Source organism: Lithobates pipiens, unplaced genomic scaffold (genome assembly GCF_037356315.1).
Source record: "Lithobates pipiens isolate NorthernLeopardFrog02 unplaced genomic scaffold, aLitPip1_a1.2 Scaffold_16, whole genome shotgun sequence".
NCBI classification, from domain to species: Eukaryota; Metazoa; Chordata; class Amphibia; order Anura; family Ranidae; genus Lithobates; species Lithobates pipiens.
In genome coordinates this window covers 322,672,218-322,698,913 of record NW_027507748.1, presented here as the reverse complement: position 1 = coordinate 322,698,913, position 26,696 = coordinate 322,672,218, and the positions used below count along the sequence as shown (strand labels likewise).

General features: G+C 43.8%; 1 protein-coding gene across 1 annotated transcript in view; it reads left to right on the top strand.

Annotated features, from left to right (window-relative positions):
• LOC143982741 (protein argonaute-1) overlaps positions 1 to 26,696 on the top strand; it is a 246,286-nt gene that overhangs the window by 152,195 nt on the left and 67,395 nt on the right. The window contains exons 7-10 of the mRNA XM_077481721.1: positions 13,157 to 13,244; positions 13,326 to 13,473; positions 15,868 to 15,987; positions 21,191 to 21,313. Coding sequence (XP_077337847.1) covers positions 13,157 to 13,244; positions 13,326 to 13,473; positions 15,868 to 15,987; positions 21,191 to 21,313 — 479 coding nt within the window. The remainder of the gene's footprint in view (positions 1 to 13,156; positions 13,245 to 13,325; positions 13,474 to 15,867; positions 15,988 to 21,190; positions 21,314 to 26,696) is intronic.

Below are 26,696 nucleotides of genomic sequence, written 5' to 3'. Positions count from 1 at the left end.
GACATTTGTAGCTTCTCTAATGAGGTGCAGTGATGCCTCCTCTGTCACCGTCCCCTTCCTGGGCCTTTTTATATGAAGGCGGAGGGGAGGCACCTGAGATTGGGTAAGGCTCCAACTGGGCCTGGCCACCTCCTGGCTGACACTGGGCCCGGCCTCCTCCTGCCTGCCACTTTCTAAAACTTCCTTCCTTCTGGCTGAGCTCATCCTGTGTATAAAAAAGGGACATCGTTTTCGTTTTTGGTTCATCAATCACATGCAATTTTCAGCTCATGACTTGAAAATTCAATGTTAATACAGTATCATTCTGACCCCAGCATTTTTTCGAGCTGGTTACAAACATTTTTGGCCACTACTGTCAATTGATATGTATACATAATTTTTTGGATAAATTCATGAATAGTTACTAAATTATAACATCTAGTTAACATCATTAATATTAGGACACTAAATATGTCAAAAAATAATATACCTGGCTCAAGCTGGGCGCATCCGCTTCTTCCTGGATGAAAGGCCAGGGTTGTTCCTCATCAGCCTCTGCTGGGCTGGAGGGAAGGATGGAGGGAAGAGTCGAAAAGCGATTCCCTCACTCCAGTCTGGTCGTCAAGAAAATGCAGTTTTTCAAAGTACCACAGCTTGGGTACATATACATCATCTGCTGATGCTCCTGATCTGAGGGAAACCAGGATCTTTTTGTGATCCTTTCTGTGCATATTCCTCAAGATCCCAATTTTACGTTGAAAAATCTCCAAGGTTGCTTCTGCGATCCAAATCTGCACAAATGCAAGAAGACTCTCCAGCATTGCCTTCCCTGCTTGTTTGTTGTATTATGCACTGTGCTTGACTTCCCACAGATTCCTCATCTCCCTGTACTTGTCAATAAATTGTGATATGAATTCAGGGTCCTTAAACTTCTTCTTATTCATTTTTTCTGTAAGACAATACACAAGACAAAAACACTAATGTTAGCCCAAACTCTCATAATCTTATCCCAATATAGGCCTCAATCTATAAGCAGTATAGGCCACTGATGTTCGAACATTTTTATAAAAATTACCTTTGTTTCGGTCGCTGTTTCCGTTCCTATTTCCTCCGCACACATACGTGTTAGCTTTATATACACTGCGCATGTGTGAAACTCTGCCTGCGTCGCCCACCCCTGATGTTCTTTTCACTAATATTACCTGCCTTTTCTCTACGCACAGAACGTACGTACGGCACTTGCATGTTAGATTTTATATACAGTGTGCATGTGTGAAACTCCGCCTGCGTCTCCCGCCCCTGACATTCTTTTTCACAAATATTCCCCGCCTCTTCTCTCTACGGTGAGCAGTAGGATCAACATGGTGGAGACGCAGCAGGTTAATCCTTCCAGTAATGGGGGAAAGCCCGGAGCCCGAAATGTCCCGATCCGAGAAGAAGAGATTTAAGGCCTCTAGTATGGCCTTTGAAGAGATAGTGGAGATGGTGTATATCTTGCGGAGGAACGATTATGATGGGAAGCATGGACCATACGCCCAGCAGAATTTGCGCAAGGCCAAAACCTTGTCCAAAGTTTTGAAGACCCTGCAGCAGAATTTTGGGGTACGACGCTCCAAAGACCAATTGAGGAAACGCTGGTCTGACCTTAAACTGAGGGAGCTGGATCAGTACAGAAGAATAAAGAAAGTGCTGCAAAAAAGTAAGTATTTGTCGCATGTTCCTATTCTGATTATTAACTTACATGCTGCTCCATGTGCTTTTCTTTACTGTTGTACAAGTTTAAATGGCTACTTTCGTGTTTGTGGACACAGTAAGCGTTCGTAGGAAACATAGTTTGTAGGAAACATTGTTTTAAAGATTATACAGTGTATTCAGTTGATACAGGGTTTAAACTGATTGTTGTCTAGATGTCTTTGAAACTAGAATGAATAGCAAACTTCATTCAGTGGAATGTAAGGAGAGGACACTTGGCAGCTGTTTACACATCTGGACTCAGGAGCACTAGTGTGGGACACCAGAGAATTTTTTTTTAGGGTAACCCACACAGGAGCTCCAGGGGATACTTGGGGTGTCTCCATCTGTGAAACTTGGCCAAAAAGTTAAGTATTGCAGTTTGTTTTAAAGGGAATTTTAATCATGTCTTCAACTTGGATCTCTTCAGAAACAGACAATTGTACACCACTTCTAAGCAATGTTTCATATTCCTATTTCTAGACTCAAATATCTGTGTGCTAAGTATACCTTTTGTTTAATTCTCATAGGGGAGAAAAGACTCAGACAGCAGGATCCCAGGGACCCCGACCTTGCCGGTCTGAATGGGAAGTTAGCCGCACCCCCCGCCCCCGAGGATGTGGAGGAAGGAGAGGTGGAGGAAGGAGCTGAGATGTGCACACCACCAGGTGAGTGTCTGACACCCCAGCTTCAGGTAATTTATGTATGCCTGCATATTTCTAAGTTTTTTTTAGCAATTTTAGGTGATGTGCTGGATGTGGAAGGGGAAGCAGCGGAACCGTTTCCAAGCGCCAGTGCCCCCCCCCCCCAGGGATATGGAGGAAGGAGAGGAGGAAGTGGGTGAGATGGGCACCCCACCAGGTGAGTGTCTGACACCCCAGCTTCAGGTAATCTATGTATGCCTGCATAGTTCTAAATACATTCTTTCATCTATTTTAGGTGATGTGCTGGTTGTGGAAAGGGAACCATTTACCAGTGACAGCACCCAAGGACTGTTTGGCCAGATCATGGCCTGGAATGGGGAGATTGATGCCATGCGCAATAGCCTGGACATCATATGCAATCGGCTGGACAATATGCAGCAGGAAATAAAGAACATGATCAATGTTTTGGGGAGAATTGAATCCCTTTTTCCCTAAAACAAAATCGATCATGTTATTAATTTCCTTTTTGGATGACTAGATTCTGGTTTTAAGATTTTAACATTTTAAAAGGCAAATTTTGAAGATGCACACGGTGTGTGGTGTGTCAACATATGCTATCTGCCATCAGGGGATCTCAATGTACGCGTTTTGTGGGTGTAACCCCTGCCTTACAACGCTAGTAGATGAGAGGAAGGGATTGCACCCACAAAACACATCCATTGATCCCCCAAGATGGGAGATGGCACATGTTGACATTACCCATTTGGAATCCCAATTTGTGTGCATCTTCAAAATTTGGCTTTTACAGGGGTGACATCACCCCATCTCATGAAGGCAATATCGACACATTTTTGACACTATAATGTCTCATATTGCCTTCATTTTTTCAATGTTGAACTTTGTAAGTTCCAGAGTTTTGTATAGGTTATGTTTGAAAAATGCCTGTTTTGTAAAAAAAAAAAATTGTTTTGTAAAACCAAAAAAATTATTAAAAAAAAAATATATATATACATTTTTACAATTTTTTTTATAAACACACATGTGAATGTGCACAGATGTTTGCTAATCAACAATGTGTGGCTTCTTCTTTTAGTGCTCAATACCAGTTTTGTAAGTTATTTGGTGTTTACAGTGACAATGGGGCTTATTTACTAAAGGAAAATACACTTGGCACTACAAATGCACTAGGAGAACCTAGGAGACAGCCAAAAAGAAAAGCAAGCAATAAATAAATAAAGTCATAAATAAAGTCAGAGGATTCTCTGGAAGTCCAGCCTCAGGCCCAACTGATGCAAGATAATTTCTTGAATTTTTTTCTTAATAAATTGTGCAGGATGCAGCATGCTAGGACAATATGATTAAGTTTGTATTCCACTAGATGTATGGCTGTCAGAAACAGGCAGAACCTACTGGCCATTTTCCCAAAGGCATTCTCCACAACTCTTCTCGCTCTGGCCAGCCGGTAGTTAAAAACCCTCCTCTCCGGGGTGAGGGTCCTTTGGGGGAATGGCCTCATCAGGTGCTCACCCAGACCGAAGGCTTCATCTTCAATGAAGACAAAGGGGAGTCCTTCCACATTATCCGCATCAGGTGGCAATCCCAGACCACCACTCTGGAGATGCTGGTAGAACTCCGTCTGGGCGAAGACTCCTCCATCCGACATCAAGCCATTATTCCCCACATCCACATACAGAAATTCATATTGTGACGACACCACCGCCATTAACACGATACAATGAAACCCCTTATAGTTAAAATAGTATGACCCCCGAATGGGGTGGTGGCACAATGTGGATGTGCTTCCCATCTATAGCTCCTCCACAATTGGGAAAGTTCCAATGGGTGGCAAAATGGGATGCCACAGTCTGCCATTCCTGTGGCGTTGAAGGAAACTGGGGAGTCAAACAAGAAAAAAAAAATATAAGTACTTTTGCACATAACATTGCAAGCACATTACATAAAAAACATTCCTGCCCAACATCAGTATAACATTTGTTTTAAGTATTACTTAAAGACTAAACTATAAGGCCCACTTATCAGATTCCTCACCCCCTCTGATGGCCCATTGATAAAATTTAAGGGGGGGGGCTTATAAATTAATTTAAGGACACACGGACCATTTGGCCCCTTTTTAAGGGGGGCTTATAAATTAATTTAAGGACACACAGACCATTTGGACACATTTTAAGGGGGGGGGGGCTTATAAATGAATTTAAGGACACACAGACCATTTGGACGCATTTTAAGGGGGAGGGGGCTTATAAATTTAAGGACACACAGACCATTTGGACGCATTTTAAGGGGGCCTTATGAGTGAATTTAAGGACAAACAGACTATTTGGACACATTTTAATGGGGTGTGGGGGACTTGTAAATTAATTTAAGGACACACAGACCATTTGGACATATTTTAAGGGGGTGGGGTGTTTATACATTAATTTAATCACACACAGACCATTTGGGCACATTTTAAGGGGGTGGGCTTATAAATTAATTTAAGGACACAGACCATTTGGACACATTTTAAGGGGGTGTTTAGGCTAAAGCACTACAATGAAGCTGACAAAATACATTAAGTGACTAGACTAGGTGGATATGGGCCCAGCATAGCATGCTGGGGAGGTTAGTGAAGACAAATATGCATGAAGGACAAAAAAGGAGCATTAAAAAGATTACAGCATACATGAGGACAAAGGGGAAATTCACAGCATATTGCAATCATGGTAATTAGGGATTGAGGAAAGAAATACAACCAACACATTAGCAAACATTAAATACAATAAAATGTGATGTTAAAGGATAAATCTTACCTTAATATAATCCTTCTGCAGGACCTGAATGATGGCAGAACAGGTCTCTGGGATAATGATCCCCAGAGCCTGGGGGGAGATGCCTGTCGAACTTGAGGTCCTGAAAGCTTCTCCCAGTTGCCAAGTACCGTAATGTGAGGACTAGCTTCTGCCTTGGAGTGATGGCTTGCCTCATGCAGGTATCCTGCCTGCTGATATAAGGGGTCAGCAAAGCCAATAGACGGTGAAAAACGGGGTCCATCTTCCTGAGAAATTTCCTGAAATTGTCAGGATTATTCTCACGGACCTCACAAAGCAAAGGCATGTGAGAGAATTGGTTACGTTGGAGCAACCAATTCTTCGTCCATGAACTCCTCCCCACCCTATTCGTGGACTGGGCTTGGGTTGAAGAATGAACTACAGTACCAAGTCCAAGCAAAGCATGAACTCTACGACGAGTACATACACGCAACTTGGCTTCAAAATGGTCGGCTGGTCAGAACGAACTTAACAGAATGCACTGAAGAACAGCAAGGCCTGTAAAGAGCGAGCTGAAAATCGGCAAGGAGCAGACAAGAACACACTGAATAAACCAATGCGAACTGACTACACGCACTGAAAAGCAGATACAAATCTTAAGCCGCGTACACACGTAGCCGTCTGTCCGACGTACTTAGTCTGGCAGACTACCCGCCAGACTGTCCGTCGGACTTTCCGAACGGGCTACTTGCCCACACACTGCACTTTTTCAGCGGACTATTACGGCGTACTAAGTCCGCCGTACTATCCGCCCTACTTTTGAAATGAACGGACTCGCCCACACACGCGGAGGAAAGTCCGCTCATTTCGAGCGCGTCTCCAGGTAGGCGGGGCCCGCGAAGGAGACGTCGCTGGCCCCGCCGCCTTGTATGGACTTAAAGGGGAACCCCAACGCCGAAAAAAAACGGTGTGGGGCCCCCCCCAAAGTCCACAACAGACCCTTGTCCGAGCACGCTACCCGGCCGGCCAGGAAAGGGGGGGCGAGCGAGCGCCCCCCCCTCCTGAGCCGTACCAGGCCGCGTGCCCTCAACATGGGGGATGCCTTGGCGAAGGGGGGCCGCGCGGCCCCCCAACCCCAAAGCACCTTGTCCCCATGTTGATGAGGACAAGGGCCTTTTCCCGACAACCCTGGCCATTGGTTGTCGGGGTCTGCGGGCGGGGGGCTTATCGGAATCCGGGAGCCCCCTTTAATAAGGGGGCCCCCAGATACCGGCCCCCCACCCTATGTGAATGAGTATGGGGTACAATGTACCCCTACCCATTCACCTGTAAAATAAAAGTACAAAAAAAACACAACACACGAGATAAAATACTTTATTGCACAGCTCCGGGGGTCTTCTCGCCGGACTCCTCCATTGTCTTCTTGTAGCTCTTTTGCTAGCGGAGGAGTCCGGCTTTCTTCCTCGCCGCCGGCCTCTTCTTCCGACTTCGGGGGTCTTGTCCCCCTCTTCGGTTCTTCTACCGAGCCACCGCGCCTTCTTATAGCTCTTTTACAGGCGGTGGCCCGGTCTTCTGTCGCCGCTCTTCGCTCTTCCGCTCTTCTCTTCTTCTTCTTCAGATGTTGCCTCGCCGAGTCCTCCACTCACAATGACAAGGAACGGGCACGCGGCGACTTATATAGGGACAAGGGGCGGGGTCTTCGGTGGATGTCACATGGGTTCATGTCACATGGTGACCCCGTCCCCTTACGATGTCACAGTCCCGGAGGATGCTGGGACTGTCACCATGTGACATGAACCCATGTGACATGAACCCATGTGACATCCACCGAAGACCCCGTCCCTTGTCCCTATATAAGTCGCCGCGTGCCCGTTCCCTGTCATTGTGAGCGGAGGACTCGGCGAGGCAACATCTGAAGAAGAAGAGAAGAACGGAAGAGCGGAAGGTTGGCGGCGGCGACAGAAGACCGGGCCACCGCCTGTAAAAGAGCTATAAGAAGGCACGGTGGCTCGGCAGAAGAACCGAAGAGGGGGACAAGACCCCCGAAGTCGGAAGAAGAGGCCGGCGGCAAGGAAGAAAGCCGGACTCCTCCGCTAGCAAAAGAGCTACAAGAAGATAGCGGAGGAGTCCGGCGAGAAGACCCCCGGAGCTGTGCAATAAAGTATTTTATCTCCTGTGTTGTGTTTTTTTGTACTTTTATTTTACAGGTGAATGGGTAGGGGTACATTGTACCCCATACTCATTCACATAGGGTGGGGGGCCGGTATCCGGGGGCTATTAAAGGGGGCTCCCGGATTCCGATAAGCCCCCCGCCCGCAGACCCCGACAACCAACGGCCAGGGTTGTCGGGAAGAGGCCCTTGTCCTCATCAACATGGGGACAAGGTGCTTTGGGGTGGGGGGCCGCGCGGCCCCCCCTTCCCCAAGGCATCCCCCGTGTTGAGGGCACGCGGCCTGGTACGGCTCAGGAGGGGGGGGCGCTCGCTCTCCCCTCCTTTCCTGGCCGGCCGGGTAGCGTGCTCGGACAAGGGTCTGTTGTGGACTTTGGGGGGACCCCCACGCCGATTTTTTTCGGTGTTGGGGTTCCCCTTTAAGGCCATACCAGGTGGTGGGGCCGGCGGCGTCTCCTTCGAAAAGTACGCTCGAAATGAGCGTACTTTTCTCCGGGCGGGAAAAGTCCGCTCATTTCAAAAGTACGGCGGACTGGCATACACACGGCCGGATTGTCCGCCGAAATGCGAGTCCGGCGGGAAGATTGGAGTGCAACACGGCATTCTAAATCCGCCGTACTTTCGGGTCAAAAAAGTATGCCGGAGGCTACACACGAGGGGATTGTCCGGCGGACTCGAGTTTGCTGGACTTTTCCACCCGCTTGTTTGATCGTGTGTACGCGGCATTACAAGCACAAACTGAACAACAGTTAAATGATCTGAAATACACGAGCCTAAAAAGCGCAAATAGTCTCTCACCAAACTTCTACTAACACGAGGTAAACACGAAAATTAGCAGAAGTCCAAAGGGTGGTGCACGAGCTATTGAACTTCTGTTTTATAGTCTTGTCGGACCTGGTGTACGTCACCGCGTACTAGACGGTCGGACTTTGGTTTGATCGTTTGTAGGCAGAACTCCGTCGGAACTCCGTTGAAAAGTCCTTCAGAGTTCAGTCTGACGAGAAGTCCGCTCGTGTATATGCATGACTGGATGCAGAGTTATTGGATAAATAGGTGTGTCCTCTTATTATATGGTTTTGGTAAATCTAAAGGCGATTGTACAATCAGATTGCATAGAGTATGGTATAGTATAGACAACTAAAATCAACTAGTAGTTTTTTCATGTCTATCCGAGCAAACCCGGAGATTAGAGGACTACAGATGGGTCCCTTAACAGAAATAATGAGTATGTATGCAGATGATACATTATTGTATTTTGCTGATCCGGGCCCTTCCCTACAGACTGCACTCCAGACAATTGAACAGTTCGGAACGTTCTCCGGACTTAAGATCAATTGGGGGAAATCCCAGATTCTCCCGATTTGACAGTTTCCTACCACCTAAATCTCAGGCCGGAATGCTGCTCCAACGGGTCAATAAAATCCAATACCTAGGAATACACATATCTAGGACTCCGCCTGACTATATTTCACTCAACATAGAGCCCCTGTTCTCTTTGTCAGAACCAAAATTCTGGCCTGGGGCAGTATAAACCTTATAAAAATGGTCCTCTTGCCGAAAATATTATATGTCCTATATGCCCTTTGTCTGGGGTAACAGCAGGCATAAACTCGCCTGGCAAGCGCCTAAAGCCCCGACTGATATGGGCGGCACTGCCCTGCCAGATTTCAATCTATACTATATCGTGTCCCAGCTGTCCCAACTATTTCACATTGACAAGACAGACATTACACGGTTTTGAATCCTACGCTGCCCACAGGGAGCACAGAGCACTGGAGACTCGCTATATGCGATATCAGCGGGCTCCAGAAGTGCTGAACAGGGAGGGGATATGAAGTCCCTTCTATATCACTACAGACACATTTGGGGACATAGCCTCCACTAAATTGGGGATACCACAACATAATCATTACACGCCAATATGGCACAATAAAGACCTGGAGGAATTCCTACATATCCAGGGATCCGAACTATGGGCAGCACAGGGGGTACACTATCTACATCACCTATTCTCGGATGGAAACTTCAAGACCTTCAATGTACTCAAAGAAGAGTTCTCACTCCACAGCCGTATGTTTTTTAGATACCTACAGGTGCGACATGCGGCTCAAGTGCAATTCTCATGCACCCCACTTCAACCCACACCCTATCATGACTATAGCTAAGAGCACAGACCCACGCGGGCTGATATTCACCGTTTTCAACATGCTCTCTACCCCCACTTCTACCAAGCTAGCATTTGATTTGAAGCCTCGTTGGGAGAGAGAGGTGGGTCCGATGGAGAATGGGAGGAGCACTAGAGTCCCGTAAAGCAGTATCCCCCAGACTTTCAGACAGGCTGTCCCAGATCTACATAACTCACAGGGCGTATCTCACCCCTATTCGAGTGGCTAGATACAAACATAACCAGTCCACCATATGCCTACTATGCAGACAGGAGACGGGCACATTTTTTCACCTACTCTGGACCTGCCCAAGAGTCCAGGGCTTCTGGCAACAAATTGTAAACTTTCTGTATGACACCATGGGCTCTCCCATAACACTTCACCCAAAACAATGTTAACTAGGGATATTTCCTGATAATATAGACAAATTCACTAAGATATTTCTCCACAAGACCTTATTTTCAGCTAGGAAAATAATAGCCAGGAAATGGATGAGATCATCTCCCCCTAGCTTTTCAGAATGGAAGACGGAAGTAAATACAACATTGCCCTATATAAAAAGCATATACATTATACAACAAATACAGCAAAATCTGGGACCGCTGGCTGTAGGAATCAGAGACTTGCAACTTGTACACACACTAGCCCTTGTACACACGGTCGGACATTCGGACAACAAAATCCGTTGGATTTTGTCCGAAACTGGTGTTGCATACACACGGTTGGACAAAGTTGTCGGAAAATCCGATCATTCGTAACGTGATGACGTTATTTCGTTACAACAGAACTACATTCAGGCTAGTAGCCAATAGCTTTGGTCTAGGAATTTGATCTGAGCATGCGTGGCACTTTGTCCGATCGGAATTCTCTACAAATGATCGAACAAAGTTCGATCGGATCGTGTTGTGGGAAATTTTTTATATCCAGCTCTTAAACTTTGTTGGTCGGACATTACGACGGAAAAAGTCAGATAAAGCACACACGGTCGGATTATCTGACAACACGGACCTGATCTAGGACACACAGGCTCGGACACACAGTTGGTGTCTTTACCCTCTATTCTGAAGTATTTCCTGCATGTATCTATATAGAATATCTATCCGCATTCACTAATATACAATATTCAATGTACCTGTATTGAATATACCATTTGATGCAAATAACCCTTTGACTTATGTATATAAATTTCATGTTGAATATATATGCGTCCTTCTTCACTCAATAAAAACCTTTGCTCAACGAAAAAAAAAAATAATCAACTAGTCGCACTTTCGGTGCCATTAATTGTTAATGGTACACCAAATGCAGATGCAAACTCACATTTTGCCACTTGAAAAAAATAGCAATAAACCCAGCAAAATATGTAGTAAAAAACATGCAAACCGCAACACGCCAAAATGTCCTATGAGCTACTTTGAAATAAATGGGCTGCCCTATGTGTGTCACAGGAAACATGAGCTAAAAAATGTGCACTCCCACTATGCTAGGTGTGAATGGGGCCTGAATGTGAAATTTTGTGTTTACGCAAGAACAATGAGGCCCCATTCACATCTGCAAATACATGGCAAACACGCATCTCACTTGCGTTGCTATTAAATGTTAATGGAACCCAAATGAGGGTAGCAGAAATGCGTCCGTCATCTGCCTGTAAAGGTGAACTTGGCTTTATAGCTGTGATTGCAGGCTTCTTAGCATAGAAAGCATCTCCAGTCTCTTGTCACCCGGGTGTTTGAAGACCTGGACATTAGATAAAGTTGAGAGAACCTCTTTGGCAGCACAGACCTCTTATCAGGGTGAACCCATTCAGCATATAACATCTCAGAGAAGATGCAAGGGAAAAGCTTGTGAATTCTGAGGTGGGTATAATGACCCCAAAGAGGAATGAATACTTGATGAGGATTCAGCAAGAAGTAATCTCAAATCAGACCAAACCAATTTAACGAGGGACTGCATTAAAACCCTCTGAGCTCAAGAGGCAGACTGTCCCTAAACCTCTTCAAGCTCAAAGCCATGGGACCACTCCTACTCCTTGTCCTATGAAGGCTCACATGCCTGCAGTTTTTTCTTCCAGGCCAACCAAAGGAACAGCCAAGTTGTCTTTGGTGACATAGGCTGAAGTTGATGCCCCATGTCGGAAAACACAAACTCGGCAGGACTACGACCAGAGTCCTTAGGAGCCTGATGATGGTTCTTCTTTGCCCTTCCCAGCTGCATTCCCCCCACCACACTTTTTGGAAGACATTTTCTAAGTGTGCTGGAGAGGTAACATGGCTGTCCCTATTATGCTACCCTTCCCAGCTAAGAGGATCTGTTAAGCATATTTAGACCCCCCTGGAGGACCACCCTCGTCCTTTCCTCGTGGTCTACTCACATGTCCAATACAGAGAAAGCTTGCCCTGTGTCCCTTCTGCTGCATAGCCCGTGGTGTCAGCTCCTGCTAGCATCAGAGAGCCATAGGAGAACTGTCAGCCCCATTAATACAATGGCTGCTGGCTCCACCTCTGTGATGCACTTTGCGCTTTCTCTGTGTGTTCATTCTGGCTCATGCACCCCAGTGCACATTCACCAATACCACTGAGAGAAGAGAACCGCCTCACAAGGAAAGAGCCTGCAAGTGCATCATCAGCACCCTACAGTATATTGCAGAAAGAGACTTTGACCCAGAGCAAGCCCCATAGAAATTTAAGCTTTTAAATATGCAGCAGCACAGGGAACACAAGAAACAACACTGCCCCTAGTGGACAAAAGCAGGAAGATATCTTGGGCAGACTTTACTGTGACTGGTAAAGGGCCTTCTATTTGCAGGGACACTCGCCATTCTCGCCACAGGATCTGTCCATTACAAGATCAAGATCCAATCTTCAACCATCACATCGGGCAATGCCTAACCAGATCCTCAGGGACTTGATCCATTTTTCTTTAGAGGTTCACTGTCCACACGTTAGTCGGTAAAAACTGCGAAGGGTCCGGTATCTGTGCCAACTGTCGAGAAATACCTTCCTAAATGTCCATTTCCATCAAAACGGGGCCCGAGTACCATCCACCTTAGCATCCCAGCTGTAGTAATGGATCCGGATGACCAATCTCCTAATCCCTACTGGAATCACTTGAGAATCTGGTACCAGCATATAGAGAGTTGTACTTTAGTGACCAACACCTTTCAGACACTAGGAAAATCTGAGAAGCTTCCTGAGTGGGAGGGCTTATATGGGGAGACTTTAGGTCTGTTTTTTTTTTCTGCCAGTGTTAGATCACCTATAGGTGGCACATAACCCAAGTAGTCATGATTTATAGCCTGCTCTGTGTCCCTTGATGTACAATCTTACAGGTTAAAGTAAAAATTCCTTTTTTTTTCACTCATCGAACAAATATAACAAAACACTTCAAGTAGTATACATAACAGTCCAAAAGGAGCAAATAAGACAAGATCACTGTTAGGGTCTACATAATATCACTGATTTTGTTACACGTTTTTTCTTCGTAAGGAAGGCAAGGTTTTTGTCGGCACCAACTCTGTAGTAAACATTTGCATGTTGCAGACATCCTGCAGCAAGCATTTGTAAGGAAGTCAGACCAAGCACTATGCAGTTCCTAGTTTACAGTTATGTGCTTATTTCTGTGACAGGTGTGCTTTTAAGATATTTGAAGGCATTGATATAGTGTGATTATATACTGGCTAACTTGTCATCTGATTGGCAGGTTTGAAAGTGGAAGTCACCCACTGTGGGCAGATGAAAAGAAAGTACAGAGTTTGCAATGTTACTCGCAGGCCGGCCAGCCACCAGACGTAAGTAATATTAAGGGCCATTACTTATGCCAGTCTGAGGAATGAGAAAAGTTTAGTAGTATATTGTCTTATGTGTCTTAGGTTCCCACTGCAGCTGGAGAGTGGCCAAACTGTGGAGTGCACGGTAGCCCAATATTTCAAGCAGAAATATAATTTACAGCTAAAATATCCTCACCTTCCATGCCTGCAGGTGGGACAGGAACAGAAGCACACTTATCTACCTCTGGAGGTGAGACCTTCATTCTTGCATCATACTTTTATAGAACACTTGGATTCTTTCTGATATCTTAGGAATAGATGTTTCATGTTATAAACCTATTATATAGTAAGTTGTGTCTTTAAATTTACAAATCGTGTAAAACATATTAAGGCATAGTGGAAAGCATCTGAATATTTCTGCTGTTTTTGGCACAACAGGCATACTTAGGCTGGCCATACACTAGTAGAATTGTGTACAAAATTTCTAGTTTGAAAGGGTTACTAAACCCTCAAAAGTAAAATCCGTCTATATATGCAGCATAGCATGCTTGCTATACTCACTGTGGAACTAAAGGGGTTAATCCTCTGCATTGTGTAAAAAGGCTGTTTTATCCTGATCTCTCAGCACTGGAGAAACTGTGCAGTTTATCACATGACCATTAGGGATGCACATCTTCACAGGTCTCACGATTCGATTTGATTACGATTATCCTGTCTGCAATTCGATTCCGCGATGCATCACGATTACTTCGTAGGGTTTTCATCCCAAAAATTCAAGCAGTCAGAAGAACTCCATTTGTTTTATTTTATATGTTCATAAAAAAAAAAGATAACACTACCTGCATGTAGCAAAGTGTAAACACTGTACAGACAACTTAAAGAGGAGCTCCAGACTGACCCCAAAATACTACAAGAGAGGGTCATAGACTGCAGACATGATACAAGAGAAGGTCAAAGAATGCAGACATGATACAAAAGAGGGCCAGAGACTGCAGACATGATACAAAAGAGGGCCAGAGACTGCAGACATGATACAAGGGAGGGTCAGAGACTGCAGACATGATACAAGGGAGGCTCAGAGACTGCAGACATGATACAAGAGAGGGTCAGAGACTACAGACATGATACAGGAGATATATAAAAAAATAGAATCGTGCTGAACCAGTGAAATATAAACTGTGTATCTGCATATAACCTCACTTGTGTGTCAGAATCACGTCAATTGTAAAATTGCATGCTGTCAGCATGAATCCAAGACAGAAAGAAGAAGTATAACCGTACGGTGTTTTAACACACCGAAAACACCACAAAATAAATTATATATGCATCTTCTCATGAATCATTAAACAATGAATCTGAAAGTGATATTCATATAAATAAATTCAATATACAGTGAAAGATACAATACAACAGCAAAAAGTGAAAACACTTAAAATAAGGTCTAATAATGTGCAAAAATCGCATATATACCATACACCCATGCTTGACTAAAAATTGTGATCTATAAAACAAAGTCCATCCATGAAAAGGAAATGATTCTTCAGATCTAAAATGTGAACAATGTGAAATCCACCACCACTATGTGAGGAGTTACTACTTACAAGAAGTCTATGATCCCCCGTTACAGAGGATCACAGAAAGCATGTAGCAATAATATATGGTCTCTCAGGCGCTCCAAGTACTCCCATTGGCCTCCCAACCCTTTGTAGAATTCGCCCAGTTTCCACAGCATGACCAATTAACCCAAAAACTCTTCAGCTCATCTCACATAAACCCGAACTCATGGGCGTGTATACATGGCATGAAAAGATATAGAGGCTCCAAATAGTGTAAAACTTTCCATTTATTTGAATAAAAAATATCATATTGCACTTACAAGAACATTGTAATGGGAAAGCCTTAAGTCTGATGTGCCGGCCGGCATACACACAGACAAACCCGCCCTTCCTGGTTGCTTCAGCACTGAACACAAGGTGACGTCGGCGTGCCGCTCCTCTCTACGCATTTCGTAGAATTACGTCATCGTGCAGTTAAGATTGGATAAGGGACCCTGGAGGCAGACAAATCCGGGCTTACCCTGTTCACATACACCTGTCATCCCATACGCAAATACCATACGGTATTTTTGCTGCTGGAAACTATGGCTTATGTATATAATCACCTGAGTGAAGGAATCGTTAAGGGTCCTTTGAGCAGTAGCTACATAACTTTAAACAATATGTGTGGACCAACTGTGCATTGGGATCTGCATCTGATGTTTACCTTAAAATCAAATGATAAAAAATACAAACAAGAGAACCTGTTTTGCTTGTAACAGTGTGCTCTCTGGATTTCAGGTTGTTTTGGTAATGTGGCTTTTCAATGTCTGCTGTAAATCCTTATGTTTTATTGAAGTTGGTGCTTGGAGTAAAATTTTACTTAAAAAATAAATCCCCTACACCCACAAATGGAAAATAATCCCTGTTATGTTGATAAAGAACTAGATAGGAAACCTATTCATGAGCAAGGAGGATAGGGACTAAAAAAGGGAAATAAAATACTACATATTGACTAGTTAAAGGTGGAGGGGAATAAGGCAATGTTTTGGGGGAATGTTACAGATATAAAGGTTTTTACAAAAAGATCATTTTTATTATTATTATAGGTCTGTAACATTGTAGCTGGTCAACGATGTATTAAGAAGCTGACTGACAATCAGACCTCTACTATGATCAAAGCAACAGCTCGGTCTGCCCCAGATAGACAGGAGGAGATCAGCAGGCTGGTAAGAGAAATGTTGTTGTTTGTGTGTTTCTAACAATAATTTTGCAACTGTTTATTGTTATTTACTTATATGCTATAAACATATTTCAAAGCGCTTTGTAGCAGTCATACAGATATATACACTCTAGAACCGAGTTTGAATGGAAGAGGATTAACCTACTAGTATGTTTTAGATGCAGGAGTAGAAACTGAGAAAGTATGGGTAGACCGTATTGTTCCTAATTTGAGCTAAAACCAGGATCCAGTGTCTATAGATTCATTACTAGCAACTAAGCCACCATACAGTGGGGATAATAATTATTTGATCCCCTACAGATTTTGTAAGTTTGCCTACTTACAAAGAAACTAAGGGTCTATCATTTTTATTATAGGTGTATTTTAAATGATAGAGGCAGAATATCAACCAAAAATCCAGAAAAAAACACATGATACAAATGTTATAAATTGAGTTGCAGTTCAGTGAGTAAAATAAGCTTTTTGATCCCCAAGCAAAACATGCCTTAGTACTTGGTGGAGAAACCCTTGTTAGCAAGCACAGAGGTAAGGCGTTTCTTGTAGTTAATTACCAGGTTTGCATACATCTCAGGAGGGATTTTGGTCCACTCTTCTTTACAGATCATCTCTAAATTCTTAATGTTTCTTGACTGTCGCTTGGCAACTCGAAGTGTCAGCTCCCTCCATACATTTTCTATAGGAATAAGGTCTGGAGACTGTCTAGGCCACTCCATGACCTTCAATCAGTTCTTCAGCTCTTCATTGTCTTCAAATAAAATAGAAGCAGTGCATCTGTGTTTGTGCAACCTCAGTAAAATCTTGGGATCCGTACTTGGATCCAACTCTGTGGGGATGGCCTGTAATGTTGCTTTAGGCACCAGATCTTGCATTAGCCCTCACCTCAGCACTAGGTGCAATGGGTGTAGTTAGCCACTGATGCTATGGAACCCAGACCTTTTTTAGGGTGTGCTCACCGTGACAGGACATAGAGGTACCAGGAACATGGACAGGTATAACGTGTTCACTATGTTTGTTTGACTGTTTCTGTAGTCCCACAGCAAGTGTATCCTGAATAGTATGTGTTTATAGTTTCAGGTGGATGACTAAGGTGATGCATCACACCACATGTTGCACACTTTACAGCCAATTTCACCTAAAGCCATTTTATAAGGTAATCTGGCACTTTCTTCCTCCCCTTTGCCATAAGCACTTCGCTACAGGACAGTCACCACCCAGGTTACTGCATTTCCCTTCTTGCACATGCTTAATGCATTTCCGCACCCTGCTCCGTGAGAGTCCCAAATAGGAAACTTTCACTGATAGCAATAGTGGAGAACAGGATCTAGGAAACTGCAGCAAAAGCTCAGGCAAACATTCGCTTTGTCATGGGCCTGCAAAACACTCAAACCACTTAGAGTGATGATGCTTCCCTTGCACCAGAGCAGATTTTTCTGCAACTGTATCACAATTCCGGCTTTAATACAGCTGTCAAAGTCCACATGTTAAAAGCACCAGGATTCTTCTCCACCCCATGGTCTCTCTCGGAGTCTAGAAGAGGTAGACATAGAGGGGAATGAATTGGACTCAAGAGGCGGTGTTAGCAGAGACTGTCGCAGATTTCTCATCCCCATATACAAATGATGCTACGACTTTAAGCAATTGCTTGCCAATGTAGATATGCTCTCTTCTGCTGTGTGCAAAAGTCTCACTCTAAAAATACATTCCACATTCATAAATAAATAGAATGGGTAATCTTTTATGATTGGGTCAATCCAGAAAAGATTTTCACCCCTTTAAGAATAGATGCCAAACTATCCAGTGGAAAAACAGTTCACAAAAACGTGGCCTGTTCCAGTAGTAAACCCTGCCCTTTAAGTCTTAAACATGTTAATGAACCTATAGAATATGTTCCTAAATTCCTATATTCCTAAATTCAACGAGTCTGCTGACCGAAAGTTTGAGACACTCTTAAAGGCTGTCTTTACTCTTTCAAGCCCAGCTCTGCAACCAGCTATTGCTGCAATTTCTGTTTGTCAAACCACAGCTAATTGGATTAAGGTGGTGAACAACCAATAGGATCCTGTAATTCAGAACCATTCTTTGAGCAATTACAACCACTACCTTGGTCAGCTGAAACTGCCTGTTAAAGACTCCTCACACTTATGGCATTAGAAGGAAGACATCTCTTTAGTGAGACATTCAACAGATGTCACAGTTAAAACGATCTTACTTCCACAGCAGGTTGCAATATCCTCTTTTTCAATGACTTCTACCTCCTCGGAATACAGAGAACCTCAATGAATTAACCAAGCTTCAACTGCTAAGCCAAAATTCAGCCTTTTTTTTCAGCTCAAGACTTGGAACACAAAAGCCACCAAGTTTATTCCAAAGCTTTCTTCCTCCTCACTCCTAAGTTCAGGGATGGGGCATCTGTTACAGTTTGTCTTTTTCTGGGTAACAAACATCACAGACCTATGGGTTCAGTTAGTGGTTTCAAAGCTGAATATATCTACCTTCTCATCGCTTTCTTCTCTCAAACTATCCAAAATCTGTTCAAGGACACTCAGATTTTCAGAATGCCCTGGACACTCTCTTGTCCCAGAGAGTAGTTATTCCAGTACCTCTGGAGCAAAGGTTCAAAGGATTCTGTTCAAACCTCTTCACGATACAAAACCTATTGAATGTTCAAAACTCTTCACAGTACAAAACCCATTGGAATATTCATTCTATCCTGGACCTAAAATCCCTAAACAAGTACCTCCTATTTCAAAACTCTCCTGTAGAATTCTCAAGATCAGTTATTGCCTCTCTGAGACAACACATCCGTAGACATTCAGGATGCCTATGTGCATATCACCATATACTCATACCACAGCTCTTTCTGCACTTCACAGTAGAACTGTTACCAGTTTGGGAGCAGAGGTTAGACCAAATTGAAGTGTAACAGGGTATTCATAAAGGTACTAAAATTCCTCCTTGCCCTCTTAAGAACTCAGTCACATGGTATTTTGACTACCTTTGTTTGAAGGACTCCTCTTCTTTACAGCTTTCTGCAAACATCCGCAGGACCATTCATATACTAAAGGCTTTTGGGTAGGTATTCAACTTTCAAAAATATGCTTTACAATCTTCCCTTCACTGCAGGCTCATTCTAGACACAGCTCAAGCCTCAAGCAAAAATATTTCTTCCAGAAAACAAACTTGTTTCTGTCAGATATCACACTTGGGTCTTGAGCTCAAAGAAGCGTTCCTCTGTGAGATTCTCTGAGAGTTCTGGGTATCACAGTGGCCTCCTTCCAGGCTGTTCCAATACAACTTGTTGGTATAAAACAAACCTGTTTCCTTTCCTGACCTTCCTGTGCTTCTATCCAGCCAAGGAAGAAACTCCCTAGGTTGGTGGATTTCCAACCCAGCTTTGGCAAAGGGAAATTTGTTGCTACCATACCACTGGAGGCTAATGAAAACAGATGCCAATCTCACGAGCTGAGAAAGAATGTTACACTCTCTCTCAGTGAAGGAAACATGGTAATTTGAGGAAGCCAAGCTCCCCATTAACATTTTGGAGCTCAGAGCAATAAAAATGGATTTCTACCACTGGACCTCCACTTCTTCAGGCAGACCCAATCAGGGTGCATTCAGACAAAACCATGGCTGTGGCCTACATCAATTACCAAAGGGGCACCAGGAGTCATGCAGTCTTGAAGGAAGCAAGCCTGATCATCTCATGGACACAAAAATGCTGTCGGGTAATCTCTGCTGTCCACATCCCAAGAGTGGACAATTGGAAGGTGGATTGCCTTAGCTGTCACGCTTGGCCCAATTAGTATGGGCCTTTCACCCCAAAACCTTCAACCTGATACGTCAGAGATGAGGATTCCAGATGTAGCTATCCTGGCCTCCAGGTCCAATTTCACGTTACCTCTGCTTGTGGCCAGGACCAAAGGTCCTCCAGCACTGACACGTGATGCTTTGACAATTCCTTGGACTAATTTTAGAATAATCTATGCCTTTCCTCCAATATAAATTCTGCCTCGACTGCTACACAAAATAGCAAAAGAATAATTGCTGGTTTTCATTGCAAACTGACACAAAAGAATATGCTACACAGAAATACTCAAATCGCTTTCCCTGGTAAAGACCTTTATTCAAGATGTTTCTCAAACATGTAGCACCCTCTACTTCCTTGGGACCTCACTTTAGTTCTCTCTGCCTTGCAGAAACCAACCTTTGAATCAGTCAGGGAATTCCCTTTGGCTGTTCTCTTCTGTAAGTTCGCCCTTCGTGCTGCCATGTCTGTCAGGCATGGCTCTGAGGTAGTGGCTCTATCTTGTAAGGAGCCATCCCTCATTCTTCACAAGGACAAAATTGTCTTGTGCTCAAGTGCCTCCTTTCTTCCCAAGCTAGTTTCAGCCTTCCACCTCAAACTACTTCAAACTTACAGCTCCTAGGAAGACAGACTTACCTATTGTCCTATTCTCAAGACCTCACAAGGGACACCCTGCTTCAAGATCCACCATCACTAGGTGGATAAGACCACTAATCTCAAGTGTTTATAACTTAAAGGACAAAGCGCCTTCTGCACCAATAAGTGCTCAGACTACCAGATCAGTAGGAGTTTCCTGGGTATTCCAACATCAAGCTGGTGTTGCCCAGATTTGTAAGGCCAACCGCCTGGTCTTCTCCAAAATTTGTTCTGTGGATGCATATTTTGGCAATAAGATTTTTTTCACCAGCACTCTGAGTGTGGTCTGTTGGCACAGTTATGTTTGTTGTGTTGTTGCCCACCCTTCTTCAATGCTTGGGATCACTCCATGGTCAATGACTATTAAGCTTGTGTCCTGTACTGTACAGGTAGGATAAAAGGAATTTTTACCTAACCTATAAATTCCAAATCTTTTAGTACAAGACACAGGCAACCCTCCCCTCTGCTCCTGCATTACTATGCGTTGTTTGCTACAAAAATGAGAACTAAGTGGGGTAGGATTATAGGGGGACACCTACAGGACATGTCTTCAGAAGCTTTTCCAATGTCCAGTCACCTGAAGGTACTAGCCTATACCTCAGGTCTATACCTCAAGCCTGTGTCTTGTACTGTACTCCAAGTCAAAATTCCTGATTGAAAATAACTGCTAAAGGAGATTGTGTACAGTATATTACATTCCATCTATTTGTGTTATGTCAGTGTAATATGTCTTCTTCTATTGCCACAGATGAAAAATGCAAGTTATAATCTGGACCCGTATATCCAGGAATTTGGCATCAAAGTTAAAGATGACATGACAGAAGTCACAGGAAGGGTCCTTCCAGCACCTATTTTACAATACGGAGGACGGGTAAGTTAAAAATCTTCTTTATAGATTAAGTACAATGTAATATATAAGGCATGTTGTGACATTTTTACTGTAAAACAACTCATATTGGCAAATGCTAACCAGCAATAGTGCAGTGTTGCCCAGCAGCAGATTTATCAGCTACTACAAGAGGCAAACTGCTTAAATGTACAACTGATGCAACAACTTACTGAAGCCCATCAGGCTTCACAATAGCAAGTGAACCCATCTTTACAGCAGCAGATACAAACCCTGTCAGGGAGGCAGTTGGTGGCGCAGCAGTCGACAACTACACCTGGATAGTTGAAGCAGAGCCTAGAAGATGTTGGATCCTTCCTCTGCATCTCTAATGCCGTGTACACACGGTCGGACTTTCCGGCAGAAAGTGAGACGGAGTCATTTCATCGCATATTCCGATCGTGTGTGGGCTTCAGCTGACTTTTTTTTTTTTCGAAAATTCTGCCGGACCTAGAAATAGAACATGTTTTAAATCTTTCCGACAGAATCAATTTCTGTCGGGAAAACCATTTGTCTGTATGCTGTTCCGACGGACCACAAATGATGCAAGAGCAGCTATTGACTACTGGCTATTGAACTTCCTTTTTCTAGTCCCGTCGTACCTGTTATACATCACCGCATTCTAAACGATTAGACTTTGGTGTGATAGCGCGTAGGCAAGTCCATTTCAGCGGAACTCCATGAAAAACCATCAGAGTTTATTCTGACGGAAAAATCTGACGTGTGTACACGGTATAAATGTCACTAAACATGAGAAATTACCCAAGGACCAGCAGGCTGATGTGTTAGCAGCCTTTCTAACAAGGTAGTCCCAAAAGGCCTACATTGACTTACAGTCTTGGGATGCCCAGGATTATCTTAAACTCAAAGGAGAAATACTAGCCAGGCTTGGGGTTAACCATGGAAATCAGAGAATAGCATGTGTACACATAGGAATAAGACCCTAGGAAGCCAGCTAGGTCCAAGAAGTATGATTTATTCCACCTTTCAAACAAATTACAACTAGAGGTGCTTGATCCTGCTCAGGTTGTGGACCATGTGGTCTGCAGGTGTTACATCGGAGCCTTGCCTCTGAAAAGCATTATAACCCATCCTACCTGCTCCTCGTGTTTTTCACCTGCAAATGATGTCAATTGTTGCTCCGTACACACAGAACTTAATTTTCCTATGATGAAACTACATATCCCATGATTGCTGGGTCTCAGTCTAGTGCAGGTGAGAGTTAGCTACACATTTAGTTCTGCCAGCCATATGCAGGCAGAGCATTTACAGACAAAGAGCTCACTGTTTGTGATGTGACACAAAGTGACCTAGAACATGAAGTTGTCTTGTACCTTTGGGGATTAGGGACAGACTAGCTGTACCAAACCATGTACATAGAGAAACTGATTAGCCATAACACTACAGACTTCATTCACACTGTGTGAGCCCATCTTTACAGGGGGAGACAAAAAACAGCACATACCATACCACACCTAAAGTGCTAGTTCATCTGTACAGAAAAAATGTAAAGGTCAAATAACACTGTACACCCCCTCGGTCATTGCTATACTTGTCTCTGGGAAAGCTGAGCGGCCAGTGCCCATGCAGCTTGTCCAGTGATCCAGGGATTTGAAATCATATTCATGTTTTCAAAACAGGGTTTTAACCGCTCGCTGACTGCCCTATAGCACTTTTTATGGGTGGCAGCTGTGCCCAGGATTACATACTGTGTTTGTGTGTGTGTGTGTGTGTGTATATGTATGTATGTATGTATATATATATATATATATATATATATATATATATATATATATAATTTATTTAATATTATTATTATTATACACAGTATCTCACAGAAGTGAGTACACCCCTCACATTTTTGTAAATATTTTATTATATCTTTTCATGTAACAACGCAGAAATTACGATGTAAAGTAGTGAGTGTACAGCTTGTATAACAGTGTGAATTTGCTGTCCCTTCAAAATAACTCAACACGCAGCCATTATTGTCTAAACCACTGGCAACAAAAGTGAGTACACCCCTAAGTGAAAATGTCCAAATTGGGCCCAAAGTGTCAATATTTTGTGTGGCCACCATTATTTTCCTGTACTGCCTTAACCCTCTTGGGCATGGAGTTCACGAGAGCTTCACAGGTTGCCACTGGAGTCCTCTTCCACTCCTCCACAATGACATCATGGAGCTGGTGGATGTTAGAGACCTTGCCCTCTTCAACCTTCCGTTTGAAGATGCCCCACAGATGCTCAATAGGGTTTAGGTCTGGGGACATGCTTGGCCAGTCCACCACTTTTACCCTTAGCTTCTTTAGAAAGCCAGTGCTCGTCTTGGAGGTGTGTTTGTGGCTGTTATCATGTTGGAATGCTGCCCTCTGGCCCAGTCACAGTACATGTTGGCACTCATTGTTCCCTCAATGAACTGTAGCTCCCCAGTGCTGGCAGCACTCATGCAGCCCCAAACCATGTCACTCCCATCACAATGCTTAACTGTAGGAAAGACACACTTGTCTTTGTACTCCTCACCTGGTTGCCACCACACAAGCTATGACACCATCGGAGCCCAATAAGTAATCCATGCCCCTAGTCTGCTTGTCTCCTGCAAACTGTTTGCGAGCTTCCTAGTGCATCATCTTTAGAAGAGGCTTCCTTTTTGGATGACAATCATGCAGACCAATTTGATGCAGTGTGTGGCATATTGGCTGAGCACTGACAAGCTGACCCCCCCACCCCTTCAACCTCTGCAGCAATGCTGGAAGCACTCTATTTCCCAAAGACAACCTCTGGCTATGACGCTGAGCATGTGCACTGGGGCCGGTTCTGAGTGGAACTTGTCCTATTAAACCGCTTTATGGTCTTGGCCACCATGCTGCAGTTTCAGGGTCTTGGCAATCTCCTTATAGCCTAGGCCATCTTAATGTAGAACATCAATGTATTTTTTTCAGATCTTCAGAGAGTTCTTTGCCACGAGGTGCCATGTTAAACTTCCAGTGACCAGTATGAGACAGTGAGAGCGATAATACCAAATTTAACACACCTGCTCCCCATTCACACTTGAAACCTTGTAACACTAATGAGTCACATGACATCGGGTAGGGAAAATGACTAATTGGGCCCAATTTTGGACCTTTTCACTTAGTGGTGTACTCACTTTTGTTGCCATCGGTTTAGACATTGTGTTGAGTTATTTTGAGGGGACAGCAAATTTACACTGTTATACAAGCTGTACACTTGCTATATATAATATATACGATATGATAAAATATTTTCAAAAATTTAAGGGTATACTCACTTTTGTGAGATACTGTACGTGACCCTGCACATCCGCCTACAGGGGGTACAAGTGCTGCCGCAGAAGCCGATCTGTGGGTGCCGGGCACTCGTTATCCTCCGGCACCCGCTGATCGTCAGCAATATACAGCAATATCTCAGTTCTGAAGGGGGGAAGGGATCGATCCTGTGTTCCTGCAAAGCAGGGATTAGAATCGATCACTTCCCCTAGTGAAAGCAGCACACCGTATACACAAAAACACTGGCTAGGCACACATTTAACCCTTTGATCGCCCTTGATGTTTAACTCCTTCCCAGCCAGTGTCATTAGTACAGTGACAGAGCATAGTTTTAGCATCCTAAAAAGTCAGATTGTCCGCCGCAATATCATGGTCCCGCTATAAGTTGCTGACCGCAGCCATTACTAGTAAAAAAAATTAAAAATAACTACAAATTCGATAAATGTATCCCATAGTTTGTAGACTATAACATTCGTGTAAACCAATCAATATACCCTTATTGGGATTTTTACCAAAAACTTAGCAGAATAAATTTTTGCCTAAATTTATGATTTTTTTTTTAATTGGATATGTTTTATAGCTGAAAGTAAAAAATATTGTTTTCTTTTCAAAATGTTTTGGCTTTTTTTGTTTATATGGAAGAAAAATAAAAAGCCCAGTGGTGATCAAATACCACCAAAAGAAAGCTCTATTTGTGTGAAAAATGTATATAAATTTAATTTGGGTACAACATTGCATGATCGTGCAAGTTAAAACAACACAGTGCTAAACAGCAAAAAATGCTCTGGTCATAAAGGGGGTAAAACCTTCCAGAGCTGGAGTGGTTAATACATTATATTGGACATGTGTTTGGGAACTATCATACTTAAAAATACTTTCCCTCCCCTTTTGCACTATAGTTATGTGTGTCATTTATTACATAAGAGTTGAAGATTCATTTAAATTTTTTCTGTCTATGATATGTCCCCTAAAGTATATATCTAGTCTCAAACTACTCCTTTGGCATGTATGTAGTCACTAATCATCTCCTGCACCATGACTTTAGTCTCTGGCCATCTGTTGCAGCATGTCTGTAGTCTCTGGCCATCTCCTGCAGCATGTCTGTAGTCTCTGGCCGTCTCTTGTACCATTCCCTTGGACGGAGTTTAAAGGGGTTGTATAGTTTTTTTTTGTTTTTTTAAAATAACAAACATGTCATACTTACCTCCACTGTGCAGTTCGTTTTCCACAGAGTGGCCCCGATCCTCATGTTCTGGGGTCCCTGGGTGGCTGTCTCGGCTCCACCCCGCAAGAGCTAACCCCAACTCTGGGAAGCGCTTTCCCAAGTGTGTTAGCTTGCACTCGTGCTCCCGTGTGATACAGCCGGCAGCCATAGCCGCCAAGTGTATCACTCGGCCCTGCCCCCGACGTGCCGCGTCATTGATTTGGTTGACAGTAGCGGGAGTCAATGGCTGCACTGCTATCAATCACCCAATGAAGAGCCAACAGGAGCTGGGGGAAAGCAACGCGGGATCGTGCCCATGGAGATTCATGGCTCAGGTAAGTAAAACGGGCTCGGGGGGGCCGGAGAGTGCAAGGTGTTTTTTCACCTTAATGCATCCTATGCATACGATGCATTAAGGTGAAAAAAACAGAAAGCTTTACAACCCCTTTTAAGGGGTTGTAGGGGTTGCAATGTCACCCTGCACATGCTTCAGGATATTAAAAATATTTTAAGCGGTACAGTATGTCAAAATCTGGACAGTTTCCCCAAAACTTTTTGAATTGCCCTCTTGATATGTAAATAAAGACCTGAAATACAGTGGGCAGTACAGCCTGAAATGAAGATTGACATTGTTTTTGTTTTCTTAACATACATCCGGGACACAGAGCCATAGTAGTTCCTATATGGGTTATAGGCCACCTTCAGGTGATGGATACTGGCACACCCTAAGACAGGAAGTCCACTCCCTATATAACCCCTCCCACTACTGGGAGTATCTCAGTTTTTTTGCCAGTGTCTTGGGTGTTGGTCATGAGTAAAGACGTGCTGTGCTGAGCTCCACTGGAGCAATCCTTGCTGGGGCTAGCTACGCAGCCGGATC